This window comes from Chamaea fasciata, unplaced genomic scaffold, assembly GCF_029207755.1.
Source record: "Chamaea fasciata isolate MVZ Bird 193981 ecotype frontalis unplaced genomic scaffold, bChaFas1.0.hap1 SCAF_2, whole genome shotgun sequence".
Taxonomy (NCBI): domain Eukaryota; kingdom Metazoa; phylum Chordata; class Aves; order Passeriformes; family Sylviidae; genus Chamaea; species Chamaea fasciata.
Window position 1 is genome coordinate 60,036,419 of NW_027094087.1, and position 27,408 is coordinate 60,063,826.

General features: G+C 36.3%; 1 protein-coding gene across 2 annotated transcripts in view; it reads left to right on the forward strand.

Moving 5' to 3' along the window:
• The window catches only part of TDRD3 (tudor domain containing 3), a 95,373-nt gene that overhangs the window by 59,286 nt on the left and 8,679 nt on the right, over positions 1-27,408 (forward strand). For both annotated transcript variants that reach the window (XM_066176254.1, XM_066176253.1), the window contains exons 8-12: positions 244-384; positions 1,254-1,410; positions 2,048-2,173; positions 10,224-11,059; positions 12,999-13,124. In XM_066176254.1, the coding sequence (XP_066032351.1) occupies positions 244-384; positions 1,254-1,410; positions 2,048-2,173; positions 10,224-11,059; positions 12,999-13,124 (1,386 nt within the window). The remainder of the gene's footprint in view (positions 1-243; positions 385-1,253; positions 1,411-2,047; positions 2,174-10,223; positions 11,060-12,998; positions 13,125-27,408) is intronic.

Here is a 27,408-nt window from a genome sequence, read left to right on the forward strand (position 1 = left end):
TTATATACCCTTTTTACAGCCTCATTTGGGCACAGGAGAAAAAATTGCTAACTAATAAATTAATCTTTTTCTCTGCGGGTGTAAATTAATGCTTTATTTGTTGACCCAGAGCATAATCAAAACAAAACAAAAAAACCAAAAAACCCCTGCAACAAAAGTACTGCACTTTTTCTACTAGCTGAATATTGAGGATTATTTTCATTATTTCTGTTTGCTGAAATGTTATTTTGTGCTTATCTAAAGACCAAGACATTTGGAGGAGGTGGTGGTAGTAACAGAAGCAATCTCAGTGTCAGTGCTGGAGGGAATCGAAACAGGGAACTGTTCCAGAAAGAGAAGATAGCAAAACCAGAGGGGAAGAATGAGGGTGTCTACCGAGAACTGGTAAGATGGAAGACTTTAATGTAGTCTTAAATGAGTAATAAAACAAAACCCCAGATATAACAAGAATAAAATCAAAATACCTTGAGGAATGATGATTTTCCTTTCAATTAATTTTGAGGTGTGCTTAGAATACTTAGGGTGTTTTTGTACCTTACTGAGATAGTTAAGAGTTTCACTGTGATTCTGGGCTAAACATTAATTTAGCAAAATTTAGATGTGTATCTTCGAGGTTAGATTCCATCAGGCTTGGGGTTTTGTGGGTTTTTTTGTAGGGTCTTGATATGGCTATTTTTGAATCTCTAGACAGAATGTTGTGTTCATGGCGTTCCAGTGAAGAATGTTTTTGATTGCAGCTGTTGAAGTAGATGTGTAACTGGTATGATTTTGGTGCAGGTGCAACGTTATTTTCTGTACTTAATGCTTTGTGATTCCTGCTTTGACTTTCTGTCATCATGCTCTGTACAGTTTGGAATAACAGGGTCTGTGTTTCTGCAGAAGTAAATTCTTTGCATTTCTTTGCTTTCTTCTGTAAAACCTCTAGCCAATTATATTTTCTCCACATTTTAAGAAGTAACTGGGTTCTGCATTGTCTGCAAGTTGTGAAGGGGTTCAAACTGGAACAGATGACTCGTTTTGATAGCCATATTATTTTGAGATATTTCTTTTAGTTTTCATATAGACCAGGAAAATTTGTGCTTGAAAGCCTGTAATAATAGAACTGAAAACTAATGAATTAAAAACCGTACTACTAATAAAAAAATTAAACAAGAAATATTGTTTCAATTAAAAATTAAATGAAAATTAATGTAAAATCTGGTGCGTTTATAGAATGTTGTATTTATTACTTTTGTGTGTACCTTTTATTTCAGGTTGATGAAAAGGCTCTAAAACACATAACAGAGATGGGTTTTAGCAAAGAAGCAGCAAGACAGGCACTTATGGATAACAGTAACAGCCTAGAGGCAGCATTAAATTTTCTTCTGAACAACAGTAAACAGAAACCCATTCAGGGACCACCACCTAGAGGTAAAGCTTGCAAATAGATGCTTTAAAGCTGTTTACAAGCCAAAGAATTTGTGTATGGTGGATTACTAATGTATTTATGAAAGACATATTTGCATGTTTTTTTTCCTGCAAGATAGAAAGCATTGCAAGCCTGAAAGCAAATCCCTAAGAAAGGCTTCTGTGTATTATATTCTTGTCAAAATTTTTGAATTGGAAGTCAGATATTTAATTAACTTTAAATGGGAAACGTGAATCCTAGAATCACAGAAGAACATGGGTTGGAAGGGACTTTAAAGATCATCTTTTTCCACCTCTCCCACACCCACCTCCCAGACAGAGAGGCCACCCACTAGACCAGGTTGCTCAGGGCCCCGTCCAACCTGGCCTTGAATGCTTCCAAGGATGGAGCATCCACAGCTTCTGTGGACAACCTGTTCTAGTGCCTTGTCTCCCTCATAGTAAAGAATTTCTTCTTCCCATCTAATCTAAATTTCTCCAGTTTTTAGTTTAAAATTGTTCTCCCTTGTCCTAGCATTGCCTTTCTGTGACAGAATTTTTTAAAGACAGGAAATGCAAGCATTTTTTAAATCAAATGAAAGCCTGTGTGTGCTTTTTTATTTTTTACTGCCCATTCATTAAAAGCCTTTAATGCTTTCAGGTAAGGGGAAGGGCCGAGGCCGAATAAGACCTGAAGATGAAGAAGAGCTGGGAAATGCCAGACCATCTGCACCAAGCACACTGTTTGATTTCTTGGAATCCAAAATGGGCACTCTAACAGTAGAGGGTGAGTTACTGAAATTAATGCATCTGGAACAAATGTTGGATAGTGTATGTAGAATTCTTTTTCCTTACTCTGTCATCTAAAAGTTGATTCCTAGAACTTCCTCCACAGTCAGTCATTTAAAAAAAAAAAAAGAGTTCTTGGAGAATTATTCCTCTCAAGAAAGGTCAAATAAGCTTCTCCATGGTGCTTAGATGTCTAAAAGTCAGTAATTTGGAATAAGATGACATAAATCACAATTTGTTAATCTGTTTGGATTCTTCCTGAATCATGAGTCTTCATTTATGATATCACAAGTCTTCTAAATCATAAGATCTAGCTTCATCAAAAATCTAAATATTCAAAGGAAATAACTTAAATACACCAGCATTCTGCATGAGTTGCTACGGTTTTGTAAACTGCTCAGGTAATGAGCATAACCACATTTTCAGGATGCAGATATAGGGAATGATGTTTGAGATACTACTTGGCAAGTCATTTTACTTACCGAAGATACATTAATTTTTTTACAGTGAATAGAAATGAAAACAGTGATAGTGTTTTTGGCTTACACTGCAAACATTGATTTTTCTTTGGATATATTTTGTGCTTATATTGAGATATTATGGAAGGCTTTTATGTTTGACTGAAAGACATTTAAAGGAAAATAAATAATCCCCATGGGTTATATAAATTTCTTCTTGTCAGTGATTTTGAAGTAAGTAGGTAATAGTAATTTTTCAAGACTTGTGAAATGAGTAAATTTTTTTTTTTTTTACTGATACTGCTGATTGCATTGGGGGACTTATATGATCTTTTGGATTTAGTACATGTGTGTAGACAATAAAGCATAGTGTTACGTGAGAAAAAAAATAGATGTATTTATTACATTTACTTCAGTTTATAATCTTCAATATTGTGTTTTAAATACACATCACTTTTATGAGTTGTTTTTTCCTTTTAAATATAAATAGGAAGATTCCATAACTGTCATAAGAAGAAAAACAAACATAATTCTATTAAGGCTTTTTAAAGGTTTTATACTGCTTCAGTTACCAAAGAGTCAGGTATATTTCCTAGCATGACACACAGGGTTTTTGCTTTATGTTTTTTATCACTATGTTGGTTTTTCTCACTTTATCTGAGTAGTCAATATGTAATCCAGTGTACTATTACTGAGCCATACTTTCCTGAAAAAAACCCACACCCAGCTTGTTAGCATTTTCGAAGAGTTCAGAAAGTGTTCTGATTATTTTGTGAAATTCTTTTCAATCTTTCTGCCTTTTTCTTTTCTGAAAAAAAAAAAAAAGTAAATGATGTATTTTGTAAGGCTTTGAAGTGGTTGTTTAGTTTCATGTTCTTAGCTTTTATTTTCCTCACTGAGTGTATATAGCCCATAGGATTGCATCTGTGTTTCTATGCCAGGTTTTACTTTTGCTTGCAGAGTTTTAAATGGATATTTCAAGAAATACATAGGCATATGTATTTTTTACTTTCACAAGTGATTTTTCCTTGCCAAATTTGAGAAAAACTCTGCAGTCTGATGAATTCAAACACATCCTTAAAATCATATATTGAAAGTTAATTTTCTGCCATTTTATTGCCTCTGCCTTTGAAAATCATTTCAGTTAAATTCTTAATTATTACTTGTCTTAAGTTCCCTTCAAACTGACATGACAGGAGTTTTAAAAGTATCTGCTGAGTGATCTATCTGCAGTGACCATACTTAGCATTGTGAGCTCTTCAGTCACAAAGTCTGCATTCAAATGTCTGCAGAAAACAGGATATATATATATTACTAGTACCTCTTAAATTTAATTTGATCCTGTCATCTGTGAGCAGTAGAGACATGTAGTTTCCCCTCGAATTAGAAAAGTTGGTCAGAAATGAAAGGCACATTGGACAAATGATCGAAACAACTCAAATATGTAATGTTACAAAGCCAAGAATGTCTCTTCATTGATTTTCCTGCACAGTAATATGCTAAGGAGTACCAAGGCTGGCAGGTTTTTCTCCATTTATATTCACCAAATACTGTGCTATATTACATGTAAAAGAAGATAGATTGTTCTGCCGTATTTCTGGCACCTTGCTGTCCTGTATGCTCTCTAAAATCTCTTCTTTCTTTTGGTATTCAGAAAGAAAGGTTTGTATAGGGACAGTGGTTTTGAATAAATGTTTGTGTATGACCGGGAGCGGATAATTACCTGGAATGGCCATATTTATCATTATGGCAAGCATTAAAGTCCTATACACTTTAGACAGAGTGTAATTCCTTCTAAATAACTGAGAGTTGATGTAAAATCTAAAAAACAAAAGACAGGGTTGCTGAACTGAGCTAAATATTTTTTAAACCTGTACTAACAACACTAAATTTTCTTCAAAATCTTATGTGATCTGGGGAGAGAAAGTGTCAGAAAAAAAGAATTGTTTCTCTTTTCAAGCACGCTGAGGATTGATTTGCATTGTGCATCCCTCCTTGTTTTTCTTAGCTATTGTTCCTAATTGCACCTGAAACCTTAGTAGTGGGGAGAATTTCTAAATTCACTTCTGGCTGGGGGGTTCTGTTGCTGAACAGGAACTGCAGAACTGTTGTTGAATTTTTTTCTTTGATTTGGTACCTTTTCATACTTGTGTTTAGACCCCATTTATGAATTGAAATACCTTTGTATTTTTTAAGGAGTTACTTATATTCCTTTTAAAAGTTAATACAGCACCTTAAGTTTGTTGTTGTTTGCTGTTTGTTTTTTTTTAAAGAAGTACATATTAGTTATAAGAAAGGATACTAGTATTTTGCCCCATAAGTGATACTTTGTGATTTTTTTTTTATGCTTTATCTCTTTTTTCAGTTAAGGAAATATTAAGTAATTGCAACTATCAAAAGTATTAAATACCGGACTCCACGATCTACCAGCTGTATTTTAAAATACAGCACACTTTAAACATATTTTATTTAAATGAAATGCAAAGAGTTAAAAGAAACATATCCTTAGCTTTAAACTACATGTTTATTTATTTATTTATTTGTTACTGTGAATGGTTGGTGGCACCTACAAAAGTATTTCTGTGTTGAAATTAAGTAGTATGAATTTTGGCAAGAGAAACCGCCTGACTGCAAGAGATAACACAAATAGTAGATAAAATTGCTTTCAGTTAGCTGCCTATGCTTGCATATGGTTAATTTCTGCTGCTGAACACAGAAGATTTTTTCCAATAATCTCCTTATTGTTTTCTTTTGTTATGAGGAACAACTCACCTATCTTTGCCAGCTTAAATAAGTAAACACAAGGATTAACACAGAGAATAAGATGATACCAAGAGCTCTGGCTATAGTATTGAAGAATAATGAACATTACTCTTTATCTAGTCCCAAATAAATTAAATGTTTGAAATAAATTGGTAATGCAATACAGCGTAATTAAAAATATTTGTTTCATTTTGTAGTCACACAGTTTATTTGAATATCTGGGAGCGAGGGTGTTTGGAGGGGAAAAAAAGTCTGACTTTTTGGAGTTAAAAGAAATCTGTTACATTTGAAATCTGCCATGCAGTAGCCATGTTTTCAACAAGCATGGAATGCTATTGACAAGAGATGCAAATTGAATAAGAGTTGTATTTCTCATTCAGCCTTACTTCTAAAAATTGAACTTCAGTCAGAGCTAACTGTGACTATCAAGAAAATCACCTATATTTGTTGTATTGGTACGTTGGCATTGATGATATATGTTACAAGGCTGATACTTTTATTTTGTCTTTAAATATAAAAGAGAAAAATATAGTAGATTTCATACATTTTAGAGAATAATGAAAAAATTATCAGCTTTTGTTTGAGTCCTTTAATCTAGTTAGTTAAAGTTTGTAGTGAATACAACGCGGAATGTTCTCTATTTTTTTGTCCACTTCATTATTAAAATTCTTCTCAGCTTGTATTTGTTTTGTTTCAACAGAAACATGCACTCAGGTCCCCGTTCCTCAGTGTTGCTACATTTTAGAAATAATTACATTGATATTTATTCAACTTGACAAAGCTATTGAGTAATAGGAACTTTACTTCTTGACATGAAGTGTGTGCAAATGTATCACTTCTCTTCTAACTTTGTAATCTTTTGGCCAGTACAAGGTAGAACATGTCCTGGAGGTAACTGTATTTCCATGCAGTTACATAAAAGTATTATTCAGTTCAAGAGGAGAAACCCAAAACATTGCCACCAGTGTGGGAAGGCCACGGTCATTGAATTCAGCCACATTATTAAACATGTTAAAACCCACAGGAGAGGACCATAGGAAACCTTACTCTTTAAATTCCATTGTGCATTGACCAGTGCATTGCAAATTGTGTTGGCTGGGATTTCCAAGGGCAGCAGGTCCTGCTGGTTTCTTGTAATCAGGTGATTGGGACTGGTCCTGTATGGTTCTCTTGCGTCATCACATACAAAAGCCAAAATGAGTAACGAAAGTGAATGAGGGCTCCAGACTGACAAACACTACTTGACCTTTCAAAACTTCCAAGTAGATGACAAGACACTTATCGTTAACTTTTAAATGTATTTTCTCCAGGCCATGTTCCCAAACCTCTGGTTACAGTGATAGTGACTGGGCCAACCTATCTCACTGTTTGAGAGTAGCTTACTAAATCTTCTTGTTAAATGCCACATTAACATTTGTTATAGCCCTGTAGGAAGCATTACTTTTCTGGGAACAGTTGCTAATGGTTTTTTGGAACTGGGGTAGGAAGTAGAAGCAGCTGTGGTAGACAGCTTGTAAATGGGATCCCTTGATGCTTTTTTTGATCCCTCTTTCCCATAAAGAAACTTTAGAATTCCTTCATTTTTTTGGTGATCAGGCCAGACAGCACAAGTATACATGAAGAACCAGTAGTATTCTCAATTCCTGGCTTTTTTTGTTGCCGTCTGTTGACAAAGGAAAATTTGCTGTTACTTGGCTGTTTCCATTTGCGAGTGATTTATGCTTGAATGTCAGTCTATCAGTTAATGTGTCCTGCTCATTCAAGGCTATCGTGTACGATGCGGTCTCCAGGGAAGCTTTTAGCACAAGAACTGCGCCTCTGTAGAAAACATACATTTATTGGATTTTGCATACCTTAAGGTTAGACTAAAAAAGTCAGGTGTTTTGTGTCAGCCTTTGTATGTCACAGTAAAGAGACCTAGAAAATAATAACAATGTTCACTGTTTTGAAATTCTCTAGTCACTTTACCTGCTGTCTAATATGTAGTATTATTTTAACTTTCCACTAGTATTTAAAGAAAAACAAACTGTAATCAAAGGATACAACACACTTTCAAATCAGCTTGTTGGTTTTATGTTATGATCACATTATGTTGTGTAGACAAGACCTAAAATTGCTCATTACATGCTATAAAATTGAATAGAAATTTCAGTAAACTTCTTTGAACTATAGAAGAATATGTCTGTGTTTTGCTTTTTCCTTGAGGCTTTAACTAAACGGTAACTGCTTTGCATGTGTTTGTCCTTGTACCTTGTATGTACTAAGTACTGTCACTACCCATCTCAGCTCGGGAAATGTTAATTCATTTAGAAAAAGGGCAAAGGACAGTCCTTAAGAGGAAACATTTCGAGTCTAAGTCAAACCTAAAATCCTGCTGCCTATGAAAGTATTACCATGCCCAATCCAGTCAGGAACCCATTCTTGTTTTTTTTTTTTTTTTCTGTTGGAACAGTGACTTTAATTTAATGATTTTAATGTTAAATAATATTAAATAAGATGATTTATAGTGAACTGGGTTAGAGCTTTATACACATTTTTCTGTAATGGTGTTCACAAGGGAGTAAACATTCAGGGGTCATCGAACTGTTCAGTCATTTCATGTGTAATTAACATTAGGAGTGGATCTAAGAGCTTAGGTTGGGCTTAGAAAGAGTGGAAGCATTTCACTACCAGAAGAGAAGAGGTATAAATTAAGAATGTTGTGAACAACCTTAATTATTTAATTAGGAAGCTAAATCTTTCTAGATAATAGGAAGTCTGTAAGATTGGTATTATACAGAAGTGGAGAAGTGTAATGAAGATAGTAAAATTACTTACATAAAGTAAAGAAAAACAGTGTTTTCATGTTTCATTTGTAAAGAAGAAATGAAGAGGTAATTCTAACTTAAAAGGTTTTGCTCTAACAAAAAAAATTATACAAGATTTAAAATCATCTTTGCATTTTTTAAAAAAAATGCATGTTTATGAAATTCTTGTATCTTTTTGACTAGTATATATTTACATATTAACGCATTAAAAATGTGATGTGTTTCAAAGTAATAAATTACAGAGTAAGTTATATTTTTACCAAGATCATGTTCAAGCTAAGCCTTATGTATGATTCTGTCATGATAAAACCAAACACACTAGGTCATTTTAGTAACACAAATGTGACTTGTAAAAGTTATGCTAGGTCAAATAAATGTAAAAATTGAGCTAGATTCTTATTGGGCAATTTAGTAAATGAAATTGATAAAAATTCTGTGTGCTACTAATAATAATGTGATGCTTGAAAGTGTTTTTCTCAAAAAAAAAAAAGAACAGGTAAAATATACATTTTAATTTTATTATGAAAGTTGATACATTTGCTGTCAGGTATCAGCATTCATTGTTTCTAGTAGACACATTCCGTTCCATGGGAGTATATGAGAGCCTGAGTGCACAGTCCCACCAGGCCCGTGCAGGCCCAGGCTCATGGACACAAGCGAGAGAATGACACCTTTGCAGCCACCCACATGGCACAAAATTGCTCATGTGAACATGAATCCCTTTAATGGGTTTATGTTTTCTTTTTCCATCAAGTTTAAAGTCTGCTAGCATATCTCATACCCAGCCAGCAACATGCACACACCCATGTGTGAATCTCTCCTGGCCAGGAGACCCCTGACCTCTAGTACCCACCTCAGACACCTCTGGTCCAGCGTGTTGGCTGGTACAGCCTGAAGCTGGCAGGAGGGTTATGTGAACATACTTTATATAGATCTAGTCACTGTGTGAGCCCAGACCTGGGGTCTCCCTGCTAAATGGCCTTCAAGACCCAGGGTCTCTCCAATATTCAGCTGCCAGGTCCTCCTTGTCCCAGTTACCAGCTTAGCTTATCTCAGATTTGCCAGGAGGTTTAAAAACACATCCCCTCACATACACAACAGAGAATTTAGAAAGAGAATTTAATAAGGAGATGAGACAGGTTAGAGTGATCACATGGAGGACTGTATTCACCAGGAACCTACATACTTGCAGGTTTCCTGTTTAATCTTATTTCTTCTTTCTTTTCCCCTGGGTTCATCTTCATTTCTCCCCTCCTTTTGCTCTTCACCTGAACAACCCATTAAAAATTTCATGTTTGCCTAAAAAGCTCTTAATTCCATAAAAAGTTTCACAGATACCCACAGCTCCCTTCCTCTCCAGCAGGCCATAGCATGTTTCCTCTTTTTAGTGATATTCATTATAATCTTGTCTTTATTCTCATCAGTTAAGAGATCTGATTGAAGCTGTTAAAGGTGACACTGGAGCAAGTCCTGTTATGGCTCACTGATCAGAGTCTCCAGAGTTTTGGTCTTTGCTGCTATTCTTGTTATCTACATTTTCCCATCTGTGTTAATTTTATCAGTTCTGTTTCTTGCCTTTTCTCTTTTATCCTGAATAGCTGTTAACAAGGTTTTTTCACAGAAAGTTTCAATTTAGATTAGAAGTATTCCCTTTTCCTCCTAATTTCCCTCCCTCCTCCTTTCTCCATCTTGAAATTCTATTTTTCTGTCTTAAATGGCTCTTACTCAAGTGGATTGTTGATGTCCATAAGGAGGAACGAGTAATCTTGAAATTTATGCCTGGCTTTTCTCTTGCCAATAGGTGATTTGCTTCTAAGCCCAGAGTAGTGTATATTTTCCAATAACTAGGAATTGTAATTCAAATGTGCCTGCTTAATTCTCTGTGTGTACCACTGCATTTCCATGTCACAAAGGTGCATGCATTTTTGGAGAGTACTGTTGCTTTATCAGAGTCTGAAACAGTATTTCTAAAATGTATTTGTGTGAAATATGTTAATTGAAATAATTCTTTTCTTTGTAGAACCAAAATTGCAATTTCAGCCATCACATCAAGTACAGCACAAAATTATGAATACAGAACAGAATGGCATCAAAGAGAATCATTCAAGACACATTTCTCGCAATGACATGAGACAACCAAGGAATGAGAAGCCCCCTCGTTTTCAAAAGGATTTTCAGAATTCAAGGCAGGCTTTGGAAAGTGGTGGGTTACCAAGAAACAGAGGTCCTGAAAGGCACAGCTCTTTAGAACACTGGACCGATGAAAAAAATAAAAGTGACAGACATTATCCTAGAAATGATAGGTCAAAGGATTTGGGTTATCCCATAACCACTCACCAGAGTGATATTGCTTTCAAAAAAAGGGATAACATGCAAAACAGAGTAGGAAAAGGAGTGTCTTTCACAGATTTCAAGGAAAATTCTGCTGCTCAAGATGTGACAGACAACAATAACCAGAAACGTGGGAAAAGAGAGAACCAAACACACAATTCTGAAAATTTTTGTGATAGGAAGGCACGAACAATAAGTAGTGAAGCCTTTATGATGAAAAGTGAGCAACATTTTGGTGTTAATAATGATTACCAAAATCCCAATAGGACTGATAATTTTAGTGCTGTACCAAATGGAGATACTGAGCATCATCAGAAAGGAAGACGAGTAGGACCTGTCAAATCGTCAGGACCCACTGCGATCCCAGCTTTTGATGATAAAACGTTGTATTACAACACCGGTCCCAAAAGGAGAACTGGGCCCATCAAACCAGAGAAAATATTGGAACCATCGTTTCACATGGAGTACGGAAAAAGTTGGAGACCAGGGGATGAATGTTTTGCTCTTTATTGGGAAGACAACAAGGTATGCCTTTGTCAAATGAGAAGTATCTCAAATTGTACCTTCAATGTTCTTTTATGCACATGAGTGAGATATTTAGCAAACTACTACAGAGCCATAGCCTTTGTTCATAGGTGTGCTTCTTGCCTAGCTCCATGCTCTGTTTTTTAAATTTATGACGTATGTCACTTATATTCGTTGCACCAAACTTTTTAAGTCCTTAAGTCAAGTCCTTGTTTCTTTCACGTAAGTGGAGTTTAGGATGACTTATGCTCCTCACTGAAGCATTTGACTTAAGTGCCAAAAATTTGAAGGGATGAATATGGATTTAGGTGCCCATATTCTGTGCTAAGGAGCAAAACCAGGATGCTGTGCTATCTAGAATGTCTGTAATGGTAGATGTGTAATACCTTTTTCTGGAACAAGTCAGCACGCAACCTTCAGCAGCACAAAAGAATAATAAAGTCTGCAGGAATGGGGCTGTATAAAACCTGCCAGTTGCCTTTCAATCATTACAGAATGGAAACAGCAAAAGGCTTAATTTTGATTAGCCCTTAGATGCTATTAGCTAAAGATTTTGTGGACAAATAATTATGCTGCGTGATAGTTTTGTATTACTGATTTTTTAAAAGCTTAAATACTTTATTTTCAGCTCTTTTCCCCCATTAATAAGATTTATCCTGCAGCAGGATGTTTTGCTTTCTTCTCTCTTTGCTAAGAAAGTTTTAGAGTGTTTTCCTTGATTTGTCATCATCTGTTCAAGAGTTCTCTGCTACTCTTCATGGGTAGTTTCTTTGGATTTTGACCCTTTCTGATAATGGGAGAACTACCTTAAATATTTTTGTTCTTTAAGTATGTTTTATTCACACCTTTTTCTGCTTTTTAAGAATTTTTTGTTATGTTTACTTTATGTTATTTATTATAAGCATTTTCCTTTTTTTTTCGGTCTGCATTAGCTCAGCAGCATAACTTTATTTTTTCTCTTTTTTGCTGGTATGACTAAAACCAATGATAAACCATGGAGGATTTTTGGTAGTGGCAACATATAGTCATTTCACTCCCTTGAATAGGAATATGTAGTTGAGTGGATGGATTAGTGTGAAGTATAATGGCATATTACTGAGTTGCTTCCTATTTTGAGAAGCATACTTGCATAACTGTGAAATGAGATCTTGAAATTTTGGAAACTACAAACCTTACAAGATAAATACTTATGAGATAATCCCAGACTGTTATGTGTTCAGCAGATTAGAAGGTGTGTTTTGGGCAGTAATTGGTTTCTTGGTAGTTAAAGTAAATGCTGCTACTCACTTCTAGGGCAATTTTGAAATGTGATGATAAAATGCAGTACTGAGCTTAACCATGTTAGGAGGCAGTGATTTCTTTGTGTTCAGTCACGTAGAAGTGATTAAATATCTTCAAAAAAGCTGTATTTGCATAAATGTAAAAAAGCCAAGTGTTGTGTTTAGAAAAAGGACTTTATGAAGGGGCAGTTTTATCATATTTTCACCATATTTTTATCATGCTTTATTATGTGATGATACCTATACAAGTACATACATGCAAGCCATGTCAGTATATGGCTGATAAGCACTTACAGATGTATATTTTAAGTAAACATCTTACAATATCTTTTCTCTGTATGCGGCAGGATTTGTGTTAGTGATGAATTTGTTCTGCTTTCAGAGAGATGGAAACAGGTCTTTTAAATGCTTAGTCTACTTAAATAAGCTGCCTATTTTCTCAATGAGTTTTCTAAATACATTCTGCCGTGTCCTTGGAGTCTGCCATGTGGAATTTTAAGATACCTGGTTTCATATCTGTTACAAATTTAAAACAAAACATTATACTGGCTGAGACTAAATATAAACACACACAGACAGACATATGTGAAAAGGAAATTTTTAAGTATTTGTGGTATCTCTGGTTGTGTTTTTTGACCTTTGAAAATTTCTCTTTTAAGTTCTACCGGGCAGAAATTGAAGCTCTCCATTCTTCTGGGACAACTGCAGTTGTTAAATTCAGTGATTATGGAAATTATGAAGAGGTGCTTCTCAGCAACATCAGGCCTGTTCATGCAGACACATGGGTATGTGACAACAAATTGTATTAAAAAATATAAACTACATAGTCTGTACAAAAAATGTATCTCTTAGGCAGTTAATGCCTACTCATGCAAAGAATGCTATCTGTGTAGAAAAATAGTTGCACAAATACATGAACAAAATCTCAGATTTTAGTTGTCTATATGAAACCTGATAGACATGTATTATGATGTGATATTGTTCCTGTATAATAAATTTCAATTGTATTGTTTGAAAATTAATAATTGATCTGTCAGCCAAACAGTTTTATGCATGTTTTTTCTCTTAAAAGTTGTTACTCTATTCAACCCAATTTTTTGTTTTATTTCATGTACATTGTATGTTGTTCTGTAAGGGTTAGGAAAACAGTCATTTAAAACATATGTTCTGAAGCTTTTCACTACATGTGTATGTATGACTAAAAATAGGTATCTGTACCCCTTTATTTTGTATCATGATTTTATTCTTGTTTCAATGATTTTTTCTTTGCCAAATATTGTAGTGGTCATGTATGCATAAAATCTGTTTAATGAAGTTTAGAATGTATCAGCCTTATGGAAGTTGGAAATTTCAAAAGGCCTTACTAGTGAATATCATGGAAGCAAGAGATACATTTTTATTAAAAAAATATCAGGAATGCACAATTCTTTGCTGTTTACTCTTACTATAAAAGGCTGCACAAAAAATACACGTTTGCATATAGATTCCTTAATGATGAGTTGACTGTGCTTATTTTAAGTTCTTACTTTTGGGTCATAGAAGCATGTTACTTCTGCTGCAGAGGCTGAGCAAATACTGTTTCTTCCCAGTGGTACTGTTGCCTGTAGCTCTCAGATGCCCCTGAGATGGCCTTTTTGTACTTAAAAAGATACCTGAAACTCTTCCCAGCTGATGCATTGTTGTTTGTATGAAAATTTACCCTTTTTTTTTTTCCCACCTTCTTTTTGTTCTACTAGCTGACCAGTAAGATGCTAGTTACTTACTGTATGATTGTATTATTTTAACCCTTTTTCTGGGTTAATAATCAGACTTTTCTTCATTTGATTTTGAGGAGTGGCTTTTATTTTTCTTCAAGCCACTGAATGTTAGCTCTCACAGTCTAAGAACTTGGACTAATATTAAGACTAAGTTGATCCTGATAGTGAGGTGCCATTTCCTACTTGATCCTAGTAATGAAGTGGTCATTTTCTCTGCCTCTTCTGCCTATGTCTGACCGTGTGTTTTCCTCATCCCTCAAGTCCCATGTTGGACTGTCAGTCGTGTAGCCACAGGATGAGTTGAATGAAATGGACCACATTCTTGTTCTCCCAGGCTGGCTTATTTTATTTCAGAGTTAGTTTGTTAAAGCTGACACAAGGATGGGACAATGTATAGAGAGGCGATTCTGACAATAAGTACCATAGTCCTGACATCATGCTGCATCCTGATTGAGTTATTGAGGCTTTCTCTGTTGTCACTGGAGACAAAAGAGGAATTTCCAAGGACTTTCAGTCCATTCAGAAGTGAAAAATACCTTTCTCAAGGTTCTTTTCTCTCTCACGGTAGCCTAGTTAAATTACATAAATTCAAACAACGAAACTTCAGATCATTATAGTTACACAAGATAAATGCCAATCAACATCTTCATAGTAAACATCATTTTCATGGGTTGTTTTCTGACAAATTACTCTTTTGTTGCTAGAAGGTCCTTGCAGCTATAGGATTTTTGCAGAAGAAAGTTGATTAGCACCTGCCTCTTCACTTCTTTGTGTTTGGGTGCTAAGTATAATCCTCATTATGCATTTGCAGTTCTTAATCACCCATTGGTACTCAGATTTGTCTTTTAAGCTGAACATTGTTGGTCATTTTTCTTTGTCTCAGTGTTCTTATTAGTATATAAATCTAGATAGCATGCCTGAATGCAAAATGAAGTTATCATGCTGCTTAGTTCTTTGACTTAAGATTCAAGTAACTTGGTTGTATTTCCTCTTTACAAGACACCAAAACAGATTTTCAACTGACTTTAATAATTACTTTTCTTTCACTGATCAATACTATTGGCCCCAAGGAGCATGTATTACTGGAAATATTATGCTGATTTTTATTTCAGTTTTTCCAGATAATTTTCAGATAGCTAAGTAAAGTCCCTTTTGCAGGTACTTGGGTCCATCAGTGCTGGTCAGTTTTTAAACATCACCTCCTAAGGGCACAGGAGCAAGCAGTTCCCAAATGTTGGAAGTCAAGCAGGCAAGGCAGAAGGCTGGCTTGGCTGAACAGGAATTCTCTCTTGGAAATATAGCAAAAAAGGATGGTGTATGCCCAGTGGAAATAGGGTCAGGTGGCATGGGAGGAATATAGAGATGCTGCTTGCCTCTGTAGGGAGAAAATTCATAAGCCAAAGCTCAAATAGACTTGAAGCTACCAGAAATGTAGAGGGCAATAAAAAAGAGGATTTTTTCAAATATGTTAGTGGCAATTGGTAGTGTAAAAATAACATCAGGATGTTACAGGACAAGGATGGTCACCTCACAAACAGGGACAGGGACAAGGCACAGGGGTTTAGCACATTCTTTGCCTCCATCTTCAACACGGATGATGGACCAAGGGAGTCTCAGTGCCCTGAGCCATGACTGTAAGAATCATCAACTCCCACTTGACTCCACAATTGTGTGGGATCTGCTGGTGCAGCTGGATCCCTACAAATCTATGGAGCCTGATAGGATTCATCCAAGAATCCTCAAAGAACTGGCTGATATAATTGCAAAACCTCTCTCAATGATTTTTGAGTGGTCTTGGGAATCCGGAGAGGTTCCAGCTGACTGGAAGCTGGCCAGCGCTGTCCCAATTTTCAAGAAGGGTAAAGAGGACCCTGGAAACTACAGACCTTATAGTCTCACTTCAGTGCCTGGTAAAATCATGGAAAAGATTATTCTGGGAGGTATTGAAAAACACATAGAGGACAATGCACTCATCAGTCACAGCCAGCGCAGCTTTGTGTGGGGAAGGTCCTGCTTGTCAAACCTGATTTCCTTCTATGACAGGGTAACCCACATAGCTGACCCAGGAAAGCCAGTTGATGTAATTTTTTTTGATTTTAGTAAAGCTTTTGATGCTGTCACAGTATCCTCGTGGACAAAATGTCCAGCCCACAGCTGGATAGACACATCATGTGGTGGGTGAGCAGCTGACTCTTAGGTCAGGTGCAAAGGGTTGTAGTGAATAGAGTGACATCAGAGTTTTGGTGACTGGTCACTAGTGGGCGTCTGCAGGCTTCATACTCAGCCCTGTGCTCTTCAACATCTTTATTAACGACTTAGACGTAGCTCTTAAAGGAATGAGTTTGCCAATGACACCAAATTGGGAGGAGCTGTTGACTCCCTTGAGGGTAGAGACGCTCTTCAGAGAGACCCAGACAAATCAGAGGGCTGGGCACTCACCAGATGTGTGAGGTTTAACAAGGACAAGTGCTGGATTTTCCACCTGGGATGGCGCAACCCTGATTATGTGTGTACTCTAGGTAATGAGAGGCTGGAAGGCAGTGCTGCAGAAAGGGACCTGGGAATTCTGGTCAATGGCAAGTTGAGTCATCACTGTGCCCTGGCAGCCAGGAGGGCCAACCGTGTCCTGGGGAGCATCAGGTACAGCATCATCAACCACTCAAAGGAGGTGATTGTCCGGTTCTGCTCTGGGTGTGGCCTCACCTCGAGTCCTGTGTGCAGTTTTGGACACCACAATGTAGGAAAGACATTAACCTGTTAGCATCCAGAGGAGGGCAACAAGCATGGTGAAGGGCCTTGAGGGGAAGCCTTGTGGGAAATGACTGAGGTCATTTGGTTTGTTCAGCCTGGAGCAATCTCAGGGCAGACCTTGTTGAGGTCCTTGACACCTTCGTGAGGGGAAGAGGAGGGGCAGGTACCTATCTCTTCACTCTGTGACCCATGACAGGACTCAAGGAAGTGACATGAAATGGCATGAGTAGAGGAGGATATCAGGAAAAGATTTTACACCCAGAGGGTAATTGAACACTAGAATGGGCTCCCCAAGGAAGTGGTCACAGTGTCAAGCCTGACAAAGTTCAAGAAGAATTTGCACAATGCTCTCATGCACAGGGTTATTGGGATGTCCTGTGCAGGGCCAGGAGTTGGACTTGATGATCGTTGTCGGTCCCTCATTCAGCATATTCTGTGATTACACAATTCTTAATCTTTTTTCTCTGTCTGTACTGAAAACTGGTCTGTACTGAAATATGCTGTATGTGAGTTCTGATGTCCTAGTTCAGAGTCCTTTTTGAAAGAGTTGCTGATACTGAGAGAAGACATAGTGAACTTCATTAAGGCATAAATTTAGCCTATGTCTTAGAATCTTTCTTTGCTGTTTGTTTCAGTATTGTTTGTTTAGTACTCATGTTGAATTTAATTTTTTGTCCAGCAAATATAAACAGATGAGAGTATACCACTGGGAGGAAGAATAAAAAGCAAAGCAAAACATTGCTTGGCTAGTCACTTGAAAGAACAGCCAAAGTACCACAGTGACCTTATTTTCATGACATTACATATATAAGCACCTCAGCTTCTGGTCTGCTTTTGGCAACCTTTATAAGTGATTTTTGGTTTGTTTGGATTTTTGGTGGGTTTTTTGCTTTGTTTTGTTTTCTCTTAACTGTAGATCAACTCTGCCTCCTATTCTCAGAATAAATTGTGCTTATGACCTTAATGAAAAAAGTATAATTAATTGTGTACTGTCCATTACCCAGTTTGCCCAGAGTTTTTGTAAGTTTTCAGTCTGACACCTTACATGCAGTTATTTATCTTTCTGATGACTAGGAGTAGAAGATAAAGCTGAGTTTTACATTAGGTAGACCAAAAAGGTAGTGGGGATTTTTTTTTTCAATAATCGCATACAATGCCAATATAAATACATTTAAGAACACTAGAACTATTTATTGTTTTTCTTAATGCCTGAAAAATATGTCCTAGGTATTCAGTTCGTAAATATTTTTAATAATAAAACTGCATTTGGATTCCACTGTTCTAGGGTTCTTATAAGTGTCTTGGATGTAACACTAATACTGTATTCCACTAGTTCCCTCAATGTAGCAGGGGTCACTTAATTAAAGTATTTTAATCTGAATCAAAAAAAAAGTCACTGAAACGCCATTGTAGAAGTAAGAACTGCTTGTTTTTTCTTGTAAATGATGTAAAATTATACTAACAACTGAAAAGCATTGAAAGGACCTTCCTGAATCACTTAATTATTTGTTCTGTGGAAAAAAAAATAAAGTCAAGATAATACTTTAAACTCTAAGTCTTAATTTTATTCTCTAATATGTAGGATATTTTTCCCTTAATAAATTATGAAAATGCGTATTCTAAGTGTTTATCTTGTGACATTTTTCCCCAAAGCCAAGTAAGTCTTTGCTTTGTTTTCCATTCTCTATTTCCTTAGTATGTCATAGGCCTTTTTCCACCCTATTTACACTACAATTACCTTTTTTTGTTTTCTGCTGCTGTATGAAGGAAATAAATATCGGCATGTTCCCTATGTATGTATGTAGTTTTACTTATGTATGTTATAGTCTTAACTGATTGTTCTCTAAACAAGTTGGAATTCTTACAGATTCTTTCCTTGCTATTCTAATTCCTTAAGAATTCCAATTATGAAGTGAAGCCTATACTTTAGCTCAGTTTCTTCTTCCTGCAGTATCTTGCACTGTATTTTTGCATAAAGATTTAAGAAGGCAAAAGATTATTATTAAGGCATAAATATTATACATATTCCTAGTTTTTCTATAGTTTGTTTTGTTCTGTGCAGTCTGAAGATCCACTTGGCAGGTTTTCTCAACTCATTCCTGCAGAAAGGAATGAGCTGAGAGGGGAAACTCTTCAGGATCCAAGAACAAGATCTTGGATTGCAGTTAATTCTTGCTGGCAGACAGTTCAGAGTTCAAATTTGGTAACACTGTGTCTTGTCACAGAGCTTTAAGAGTTTCTGTGTGTGTTGAATTACCTTAAACTGTAATTCAGGGCCTGATCATACCAGTCCCATTTCAGGTAAGTGAAGAGGTTAACTCTTGTTAGTTTTCTGAAGGTGTTTGAACCTCTCCCCAGCAGCATAAAGAGCAGTGCTGAAAACCCACTAAATGATAAAGGGTTACAGCTGCTTCTTTAAGCTAGAGAAGACTTTTGCCGACCTGTTTTATGGAGGTGTTAAACCCATTCAAATGTCTTTATGGCAGGCTAATAACTACTTGAAGGATTGGGTGCTGTTTCTTTATGGCTCTTAGGCCTGGATGCCCGTGGCATCACACTGTGTTTTTTTTGTTTTGTGTGTCAAGCAGGAAATCTTTCCCCCTGAATAATTAGGTAGGTGCAGTAGATAAAGGTGTCCTGGTTGTATCTCTTACCCAGCTTCTGTCTTCATTGACTACACAAAAAAACAAGGCTGGTAAAAGAGAATGTTACAGTCTAATTAATCAGTTCTAAGATTCTCGTAGAAAAAAATGTCTCTGAGTATTGCATCAGAGAAGGCTTTGATATCTCTAATGCTTTGGCTTCTGTACTGTTAGGAAAATCTCCAGAATAATTTTACAGTTCAAAATAATTCAGTGACTTAATTCATTAAATGAAGGCTGAGTGTTTTGGACTACTTACCTTCCTGAGTGGTGGTGGACATTTGTTGAAATTAATCTAAAACATTGCTACTGTGAATTTAGTTTCCAGAAAAAGCTGTCTTTTGGTTTTATGAAAACACTTGAGCTGAAGGCGATAATTTTGTTGGGGTGTGCCTTACTTTCCATCTTGTCAAGATGGGGTGATAGATGGGGTGATATCAGTTCCCCCTGTCCTCCTAGGCAGAAAAATTGCTTTTCAAAGTCTATCTTAAACTTTTTTTTTTTTTTCTTACTTGAGAATTTTTGTACTCACTGGAAATATTGCCTTAAATTTTATTGTGTCTTTTACAATACACCATCGTACATGTCCCTACACACAGTTAATCTTCAGGTTCTCTCAGGGTAATTCTTTTATGTAATTATTTATTTCCCCAACCTTCTTTTAAGGGGAATTATTTAGAGACAAATATTTTGGAAACCACTTATCCTGATCAACTGCTAGTAAATTTTTTTTTCTTTAGCACCTTTATCCTCTGAGAAGCTACATAGTTTTTGAGACTTTAACTTTTTGTATCCATGTTGGAATACAGACAGATGTTCACAATGTAGCTATTCCTCTGAAAGTTACTAGCCCTTAGCTGACACATGGTAACTACATTGGAAGGTGGGTTTAAGAACTGCATTTTACGTTTTAATAAACTAAACAGGCAAATTTCAACTGAGGAGGTAATTTCTACCAAGTGGGCATAAACCAGGGGTTTTCAATTTTCTGCTTGTATCATTAGGCATTGTAAAATCTATTTGAATCTTCACCTTGCGCATTTCATAGTCATCAGACTATGAAATATTGTTACAAATTATTACCAGCTGTGCAAATCAGATTCAGGACCTATTCTTCTTGGGGTTTATGATTATTGAAAACAATCGTGACGGTTAAAGCAGCACACTTGGAACATTACACTGTTCTTCTCCTTCTTCCCTTATTATTAATTGTAATTGCATCTAATGACAATTCATTATTTGGAGACTGCATATGGGCTTCTTCCTTGGGTTGTTTATTTTGAGACTGTTCCTCACTGAATAGGCCTTTAAAATGAGTTGCAATTTTGTTTTGAGATAGCATAGCTTTGCTTGGTTAAAGTATTGTTTTTGGTCCTGCTCTAGTCTGATTAAAGTTCTTCAGCATCTCATTTTGAGAATTCTGAAAGATTTTATCCTTGGATTTCTCTGTATTGCCTGTGTTGAGATTGAGTGTGTTGAGTCAAAGAAGTTAGTTGTGTAAAAATATCTGGATTGTTCTTGCCATCACTGTTTCTCTCCCGATTCCCATGTCTTCTTCACTTTCCCATGTTCTGAGTTTGTCCACATTTCACAGATTAATTCAAAGGATTTTAATTAAAGAGGAAATTAGAGGAATTGGTGTACTATTCCTGACTGGTTGCTTTCTAAGGAAGGGAGACATGATACTGTTGGTTTGGTATTGCAGAATAGAAGGGATAATGAATATAATTATCAGAGAGTAGACTGTGTGGGGTATGTGTGTGTGATTCCAGATCTTACTCATTCTTATGTATACAGCACATGCTCAATAGATAAGTTATTTAATGTACTGAAGTTTCCTTATACAGGGATGGTTAATATCTGGAATGATTGAGTGTTTTTCTTCCTTGTTTGATGACCTGCAGGTGTTATCAGTAATAATCTAAAAAAAGTGTTTTATAATACAAGAACTAAAAAAACAAGTTTACCATGAAGGCAGGGGTTTTTTGGCAAGTTGATTTGTTTTTCTTCATAAACGTTGGAACACAGGAAATTACTTTTTTGGGCTGTGTTTTGGGGGGGAGAAGGAAGGAGGTTGACGGAGTTAGGTTATATGTTTTTTGTGTGTTCTATCTTTGAGTGTTGAGGAGATCTTTGCCAAAGGGAAGAGATATTCTCTAATGAGAATGAGAGTTGGTTAATAAAGCAATAAATATATGATGGCTATACAGAGAGACTTTTTATCCATGCTTGACATATTTCATGTGTGTGTCAAATGTATTGAACATCAAACATGATAGGATTTTCTAACTTTCCAACCTGGAGCATTTGGTTATGCAGGTGGATATCAGGGACTCTCTCATTGCTCAGTTCATATTCTCCTGTGCTTATGAAGTCCGTTTATAATTGTTCTTCTCTTTTTGTGGGGCTTTTTTTTTTGGTTTTGGTGTTTTGTTTTGTTTTTTTCCCCTTTGGCACCTAATTATAAGTGTTGCTTCTAACTTGCTAGTGAAAATCTTGAGAGCTTATTTCATGCAGGCTCAAGTTGATAAAATCTTTTGCAGAAAAGGTTTGCATAGTTATGTAGTAGTTTCCTATTTGAATTTATTCCTTCTCTTCTTCTCTTTTCTGATGTGGTCGTTTTTGTTCTTCCTCTATACTGTATATTCTCATACAGGACACCCACTGTGGGTCACAAGGCGTACAGGAGCTAATGAAAACAGTGGTGTTTAGTTATTGCCATACTCTTTGTTCCTTTCTTTACAGAGCTCCCTCAGTGTCCCATTTCAGTGTCAGACATTGCTGATGAATGTTCTTGAATGTTCTAAAACTGACAGTAAAATTTTACAAGGTATTGGATGTAGACTTACAGGGTTTCTCTTCTTGCTTGTGTTTCTTCCTGGCCCATTCCAGTCTTGCTTCTTTTCCCTGTATGGATTATCAGCCTCTTTGGTGATGTCAGACAGATGTTAGGTTACATCACCAATCCTCACAGCTGGGCATTTTGAGGCCCAGCTGATGGAAATCACATCATAAGTCACAGAATTTTATCAGTGTCTGGGGAGAGGAGTGAAGCTGAGTCCCCCTGGAGAGAGCTGAATCTTCCACAAGTTCAGACCAGTTGAAAGAGTAAGCTACTCAGCAAAAGTTAATCACTCAGCCTGGAAATGGACTTCCTTCCATATCAAAGTGGGAAGGAAAATACTTGTGAACATGAGTAAATTGATGCTACAGGGTTATTATGCAATGGTTTTACTTTTACACATGGAAAATTTGGTAGGGTTTTTTTTTTTTTTTTTTTTTTTTTTTTTTTTTTTTTTTTACTTTGTTCCTAACTTATTGTGTAGATGTAAAAATTATTGAAGATTGGATATTACAGTGTTAGGATAATAGAATTACTTAGGTTGGAAAAGGCCTTGAAGATCATAGAGTAAAATCGTTAGTCTGTCACTGTCCAGTCCACCACTAAACCATATCCCTAAATTCCACAGGTCTTTTAAATGCTTATAGAGATGGTCGCTCAACCACTTCCCTGGGCAGCCTGCTCCAAGGTCTGACCAAGGTTTCTGTGAAGGTATTTTTCCTTGTATCCAATCTAAACCTCCCTTGGCACAACTTGAGGTGATTTCCTCTTGTTGTACTAATTTCTTGGCAGAGGAGCCTGACCCCCACCTTGCTAGAACCTCCTTCAAAGTAGCTGTGGAGAGATAAAGTCTCCCATCAGCCTTGTTTTTTCCAGGCTAAGCACAACCCCAGCTCCCTCAGCTGCTCCTCATAGGACTTGTGCTCCAGACCTTTCACCAGCCCTGTTGCCCTTCTCTGGACATCCTCCAGCACCTCAATGTCTTTCTTGGAATCCAGGACCCAGAACTGGACAGTGCACTCAAGGTACAGCCTTACCAGTACCCTGTACAGGGGGACAATCATTGCCCTGGTTCTCCTGGCCACGCTATTGCTGACACAGGCCAGGATGCCATTGACCCTCTTGTCCACCTGAGCACACGATGGATTATGTCCAGCCACTATCAACCAGCACCCCAGGTCCTTTTCCACTGGTTAGCTTCCCAGCCACTCTGCCCCCAGCCTGTGGGGCTGTTGTGACCCGAGTGCAGGCCCTGGCACTTGGCCTTGTTGAACATCTTACAATTGGCCTCAGCTCATTGATTCAGCCTGTCCAGTTCCTTTGCAGAGTCCTCCTGCCCTCCAGCAGATCAACACTCCCACCCAACTTGATGTCATCTGCAGACTGGCTGAGGGTGCACTTGATCCCCTCATCCAGATTATTGATAAATATATAAAGCAGAACTGGTTCCAGGACTTAGCCCTGGGGAACAGCGTTTGTGACCACCCACCAACTGTTCTATCCTGTAGCAGTATAATTCCTAATGTTTCTAAGCATATTTTTCCCATCATCATCTTTTGAACCTGTTGTAGAACTTGCAGGATGACATGGTCTATTTTTTAAAGTCATGGTTATTAGCTAAAATATAGATGCAATTTGGCAACTTTTATTTTAAAATACAAGGCATACAAGGTATAGGTACTTTCAAGTTAAGATGCTCTCTTTTTTATGGGGCTGTTCTGTGTTGTCTCACGGGCAGATTCTGTTTCAAGACTCTTTTAAATTGCTGTGTTCCTGCACTTACCTGTATGCAGTTTTGTTTTGATTTTTAATTAGGTATTGGTTTATATATATTTCTTTAGAATTTTTCTGTATATTTATGGAAATAAAATTTACCATGTTTTACTTTCTAATTTTTTTGTGTGAGGTCAGTCATTCACAAATAAATTCACATATGTGTTGGTTTACTAAATATACATCTCTGTGTGGGACTTGGGGGATTAATATGACAAATTCTGTCATGGGTGAGGTCATGCATACAGACTCCTTTTTCATGTACAATGTGACCAAAACTCTTTTATTTCCCTTTAAGATTTAGATAATGATTTTGTGTCCTAACAGGAAAGCATTAGATAATTCCTCATGACATCACTGTTTTCTTTTTGAAATTTATGTGAGCAGGATTTTCTGTTTATGTGCCAAAACAGGTTCACCAATACAGCAAATACTTCCCCCTCCCCCCCACCCTTCTATGGACTTGTATGGGTTTTCTCACAAATGCACTTTGTGCAGAGAAACTGCTGATTTTTTTTTTTTTCCAAGGCTATGCAAGTACTCTTTTTTGCTATAGTTTAGGATTGTCTGTATTGCCAGCCTGACAAAAACACTTCCAGTTTGTGGCGCTTTTCTGGATGAATGGAGATAACCTGATATATCCGTTGATTCTTTGTTAAATTATATGGAATATCTCACTCTAGTGTATCAGCTTTTCTTTTAGAAATTGAAAATAAACCTTTAAATATTTATAGTTTGATATTGTTCACTGGTGAAAGGGATGTGGTCTGGATGGCTTAAATATGTACTTATAAAGAATTTTTAAAAATCTGTTTCTTTTTCCTGTATTGAGAACACAGTAACAAATTTGCAGGAAAGTATGTCTATTTCAACACAAACTGCACAGTAAGAGTTGCATGTTTATTTGCATGTGTGCCAGAGTGAATGACTGCAAGTTTGAATAAACTGTGCAATACCCTTAAGGGGAACCCATAAGCCACAATGTATCTGTGGGATAATCATGCCCTAGGCTTACATTATCCTGGTTTTATTGAAATGTAATTGAAAAATTGTCTGTTTAGAAAACGATTGAGTGTTTTGTTTCCACAGCTGAAACAATGAAGTCTAATTCCAAGTTAACTGTTCTGTTGATTTTAGTTGTCTTAGATGAAGTATGTAATTCTTTTCCTTGCCCATCCATTTATTTTCTATTTCTTGATTTTTTTTTCTGAAAAATCTACTAATTTCTGCTGCTTTCTTTCTAATGTTTATTACTTCACTTGAAACTCAGGATGTGTATGGTTTTAGCAGAATCATTTAAAAATTAATTGGTTTTGAACCTCAGGCTCTACATTTTCAGCAGAGGAAAAATGAGAATTCTAATTAAAATTAATAGTGTATATTAAATTTTTCAGGATTACCAAATAATTTTATTATAAATCTAGTCTCTTTAATTGATGTGTAATAAGGCATTAGTTGAAAAATTGCTGGTCCTGAGAGTACTTTATAGAATTTTACAGAAACTGGCCAAGAAAATGTAAAATTTCCTGACGTTTGGTTAATAAAAGTCAACAGAAAATATTTATTATCATTAATTTATTTCAGATGCTAAAGAAAGGACTACTCAGGGAAGGGTCATCTTGACGTTATTATTTGGAACATAGGAAAGCAACAGTTATTATGGGTTAGTTCCATGCCAATTAGTTTTACATACCATAGTTAGGAATATATTTTCTTGTGGCCCATCTGTGTTAAGTGGAGAAAAAGACATATCCTCATAAGGACCATTTCCTTTTGCTAAGTGTAAAGAAGGGAAACAATGGGTATATGTTTTACTGTTTATGTATTTTTTTTAAATGCTGTTACAGCATTTGTAATGGCATTAAAAAATGTTTTTTGAAACATGTTGTCGGTAGCTGTAGAAATTGACTGCTTCTACATTAGGGAAATACTGATTTTCTCTCTTGGATAAAAGGCTTCGTACAGAGCTTGAAAGTACAATGTAGAGTTTTACTTGTATAGTACATCAAAATCTCAGAATCTGAGAGAAGTGAAGGAGAAAGATACCAGTACTATAGTAGGTTAAAATATTTTGTAAATGGGAAGGAATTATCCTGGCTCCATATAGAATGGCAACAAACAGTAATTGGATAGCTGCAGTTCAAAATCACAGGGTTTTTTTAGTAAATCATACAGTACCATCCAGCAAGTAAATTTTATCCCTTTGAGGACAATTAAATTTTCTAATAGTTGCCATAATACATCTGACATTTCCAATTCTGTCACCACTGTTTTACCTAATATACTATTTTACTGGGGTGAAACTAGGACTAAAAACTTCAGCAAAGCTCTTGATGGTTTAGACATAAAAGTCAAACCAGAGTTACCTGTGGAGGACTATACATGAAGCAGATATGGGTTTATACTCATGTATCTGTATTAATTACCTAATGCTTACAAAGTCTTGGATGCAGAGAGATGCTTATTGGGTCACGAGGTTCAAGTAGGAGAACTTGTATACCCTGTAGATCCTTTACACTTGCTTATCCTGCATGTTCTTTACAGAGAGAAGATAAGGCATTCATAGGGCTAAGAGTTTATATTAATGATCTTATGTCAGTGAGGGGTCAGTTGTATGGAGATCTAGCAGTATAACCTCAAACCCCACTTGCTCCTCTCGTCATAATTTGACACAGGAATTCGAATGCCCATAGGCCCAGTCTAATACAGATGTGCTGTTCATTGTGGGGAAAAAAAAAGTGAGCATCAGCAGGCTTACAGAGATTACTCTGGGAGAAGATTACTCTGTGCAAGGAACTGATATATTAGGCAAAAAGCCTATCTTGTGAAGAAAACTGATGAACCGCAAATATGTTGAATTAATCTGTAATAGACACTTCGAAAAAAAGTCACTATTTGGTTAAGATCATTGGAAAATCTACATTAGTCATACTTCCTCTTTTGCTTAAATTTTTTACACCTCATTTGGTAGTAATTTTTGAAATTATGGCCTAAAGCCACTCTAAAGTTGTATAACAAACCTATTTCCCCCCCACCCCACCCCCCCCCCCCCAAATCCTGCTTCACCTGCATCATTCTTAGTTATTATGGAGTTCAAAGAATCCATTTAAGTATTCAGATAAAGCAGAAGTTTCAGAGAATACTGTAGACACTTTAGCAAATTATTTTTTCCTTGCAAACATACAATATATAATATATTACATATAAAATAATTTAAAAATAATTACATTTAGCTATTTCTAGAATACTTGTGAATTTCTCAATGTAGCCATAGTTTGAGTTTTCTCTGCTTTCTCTTTTTGAT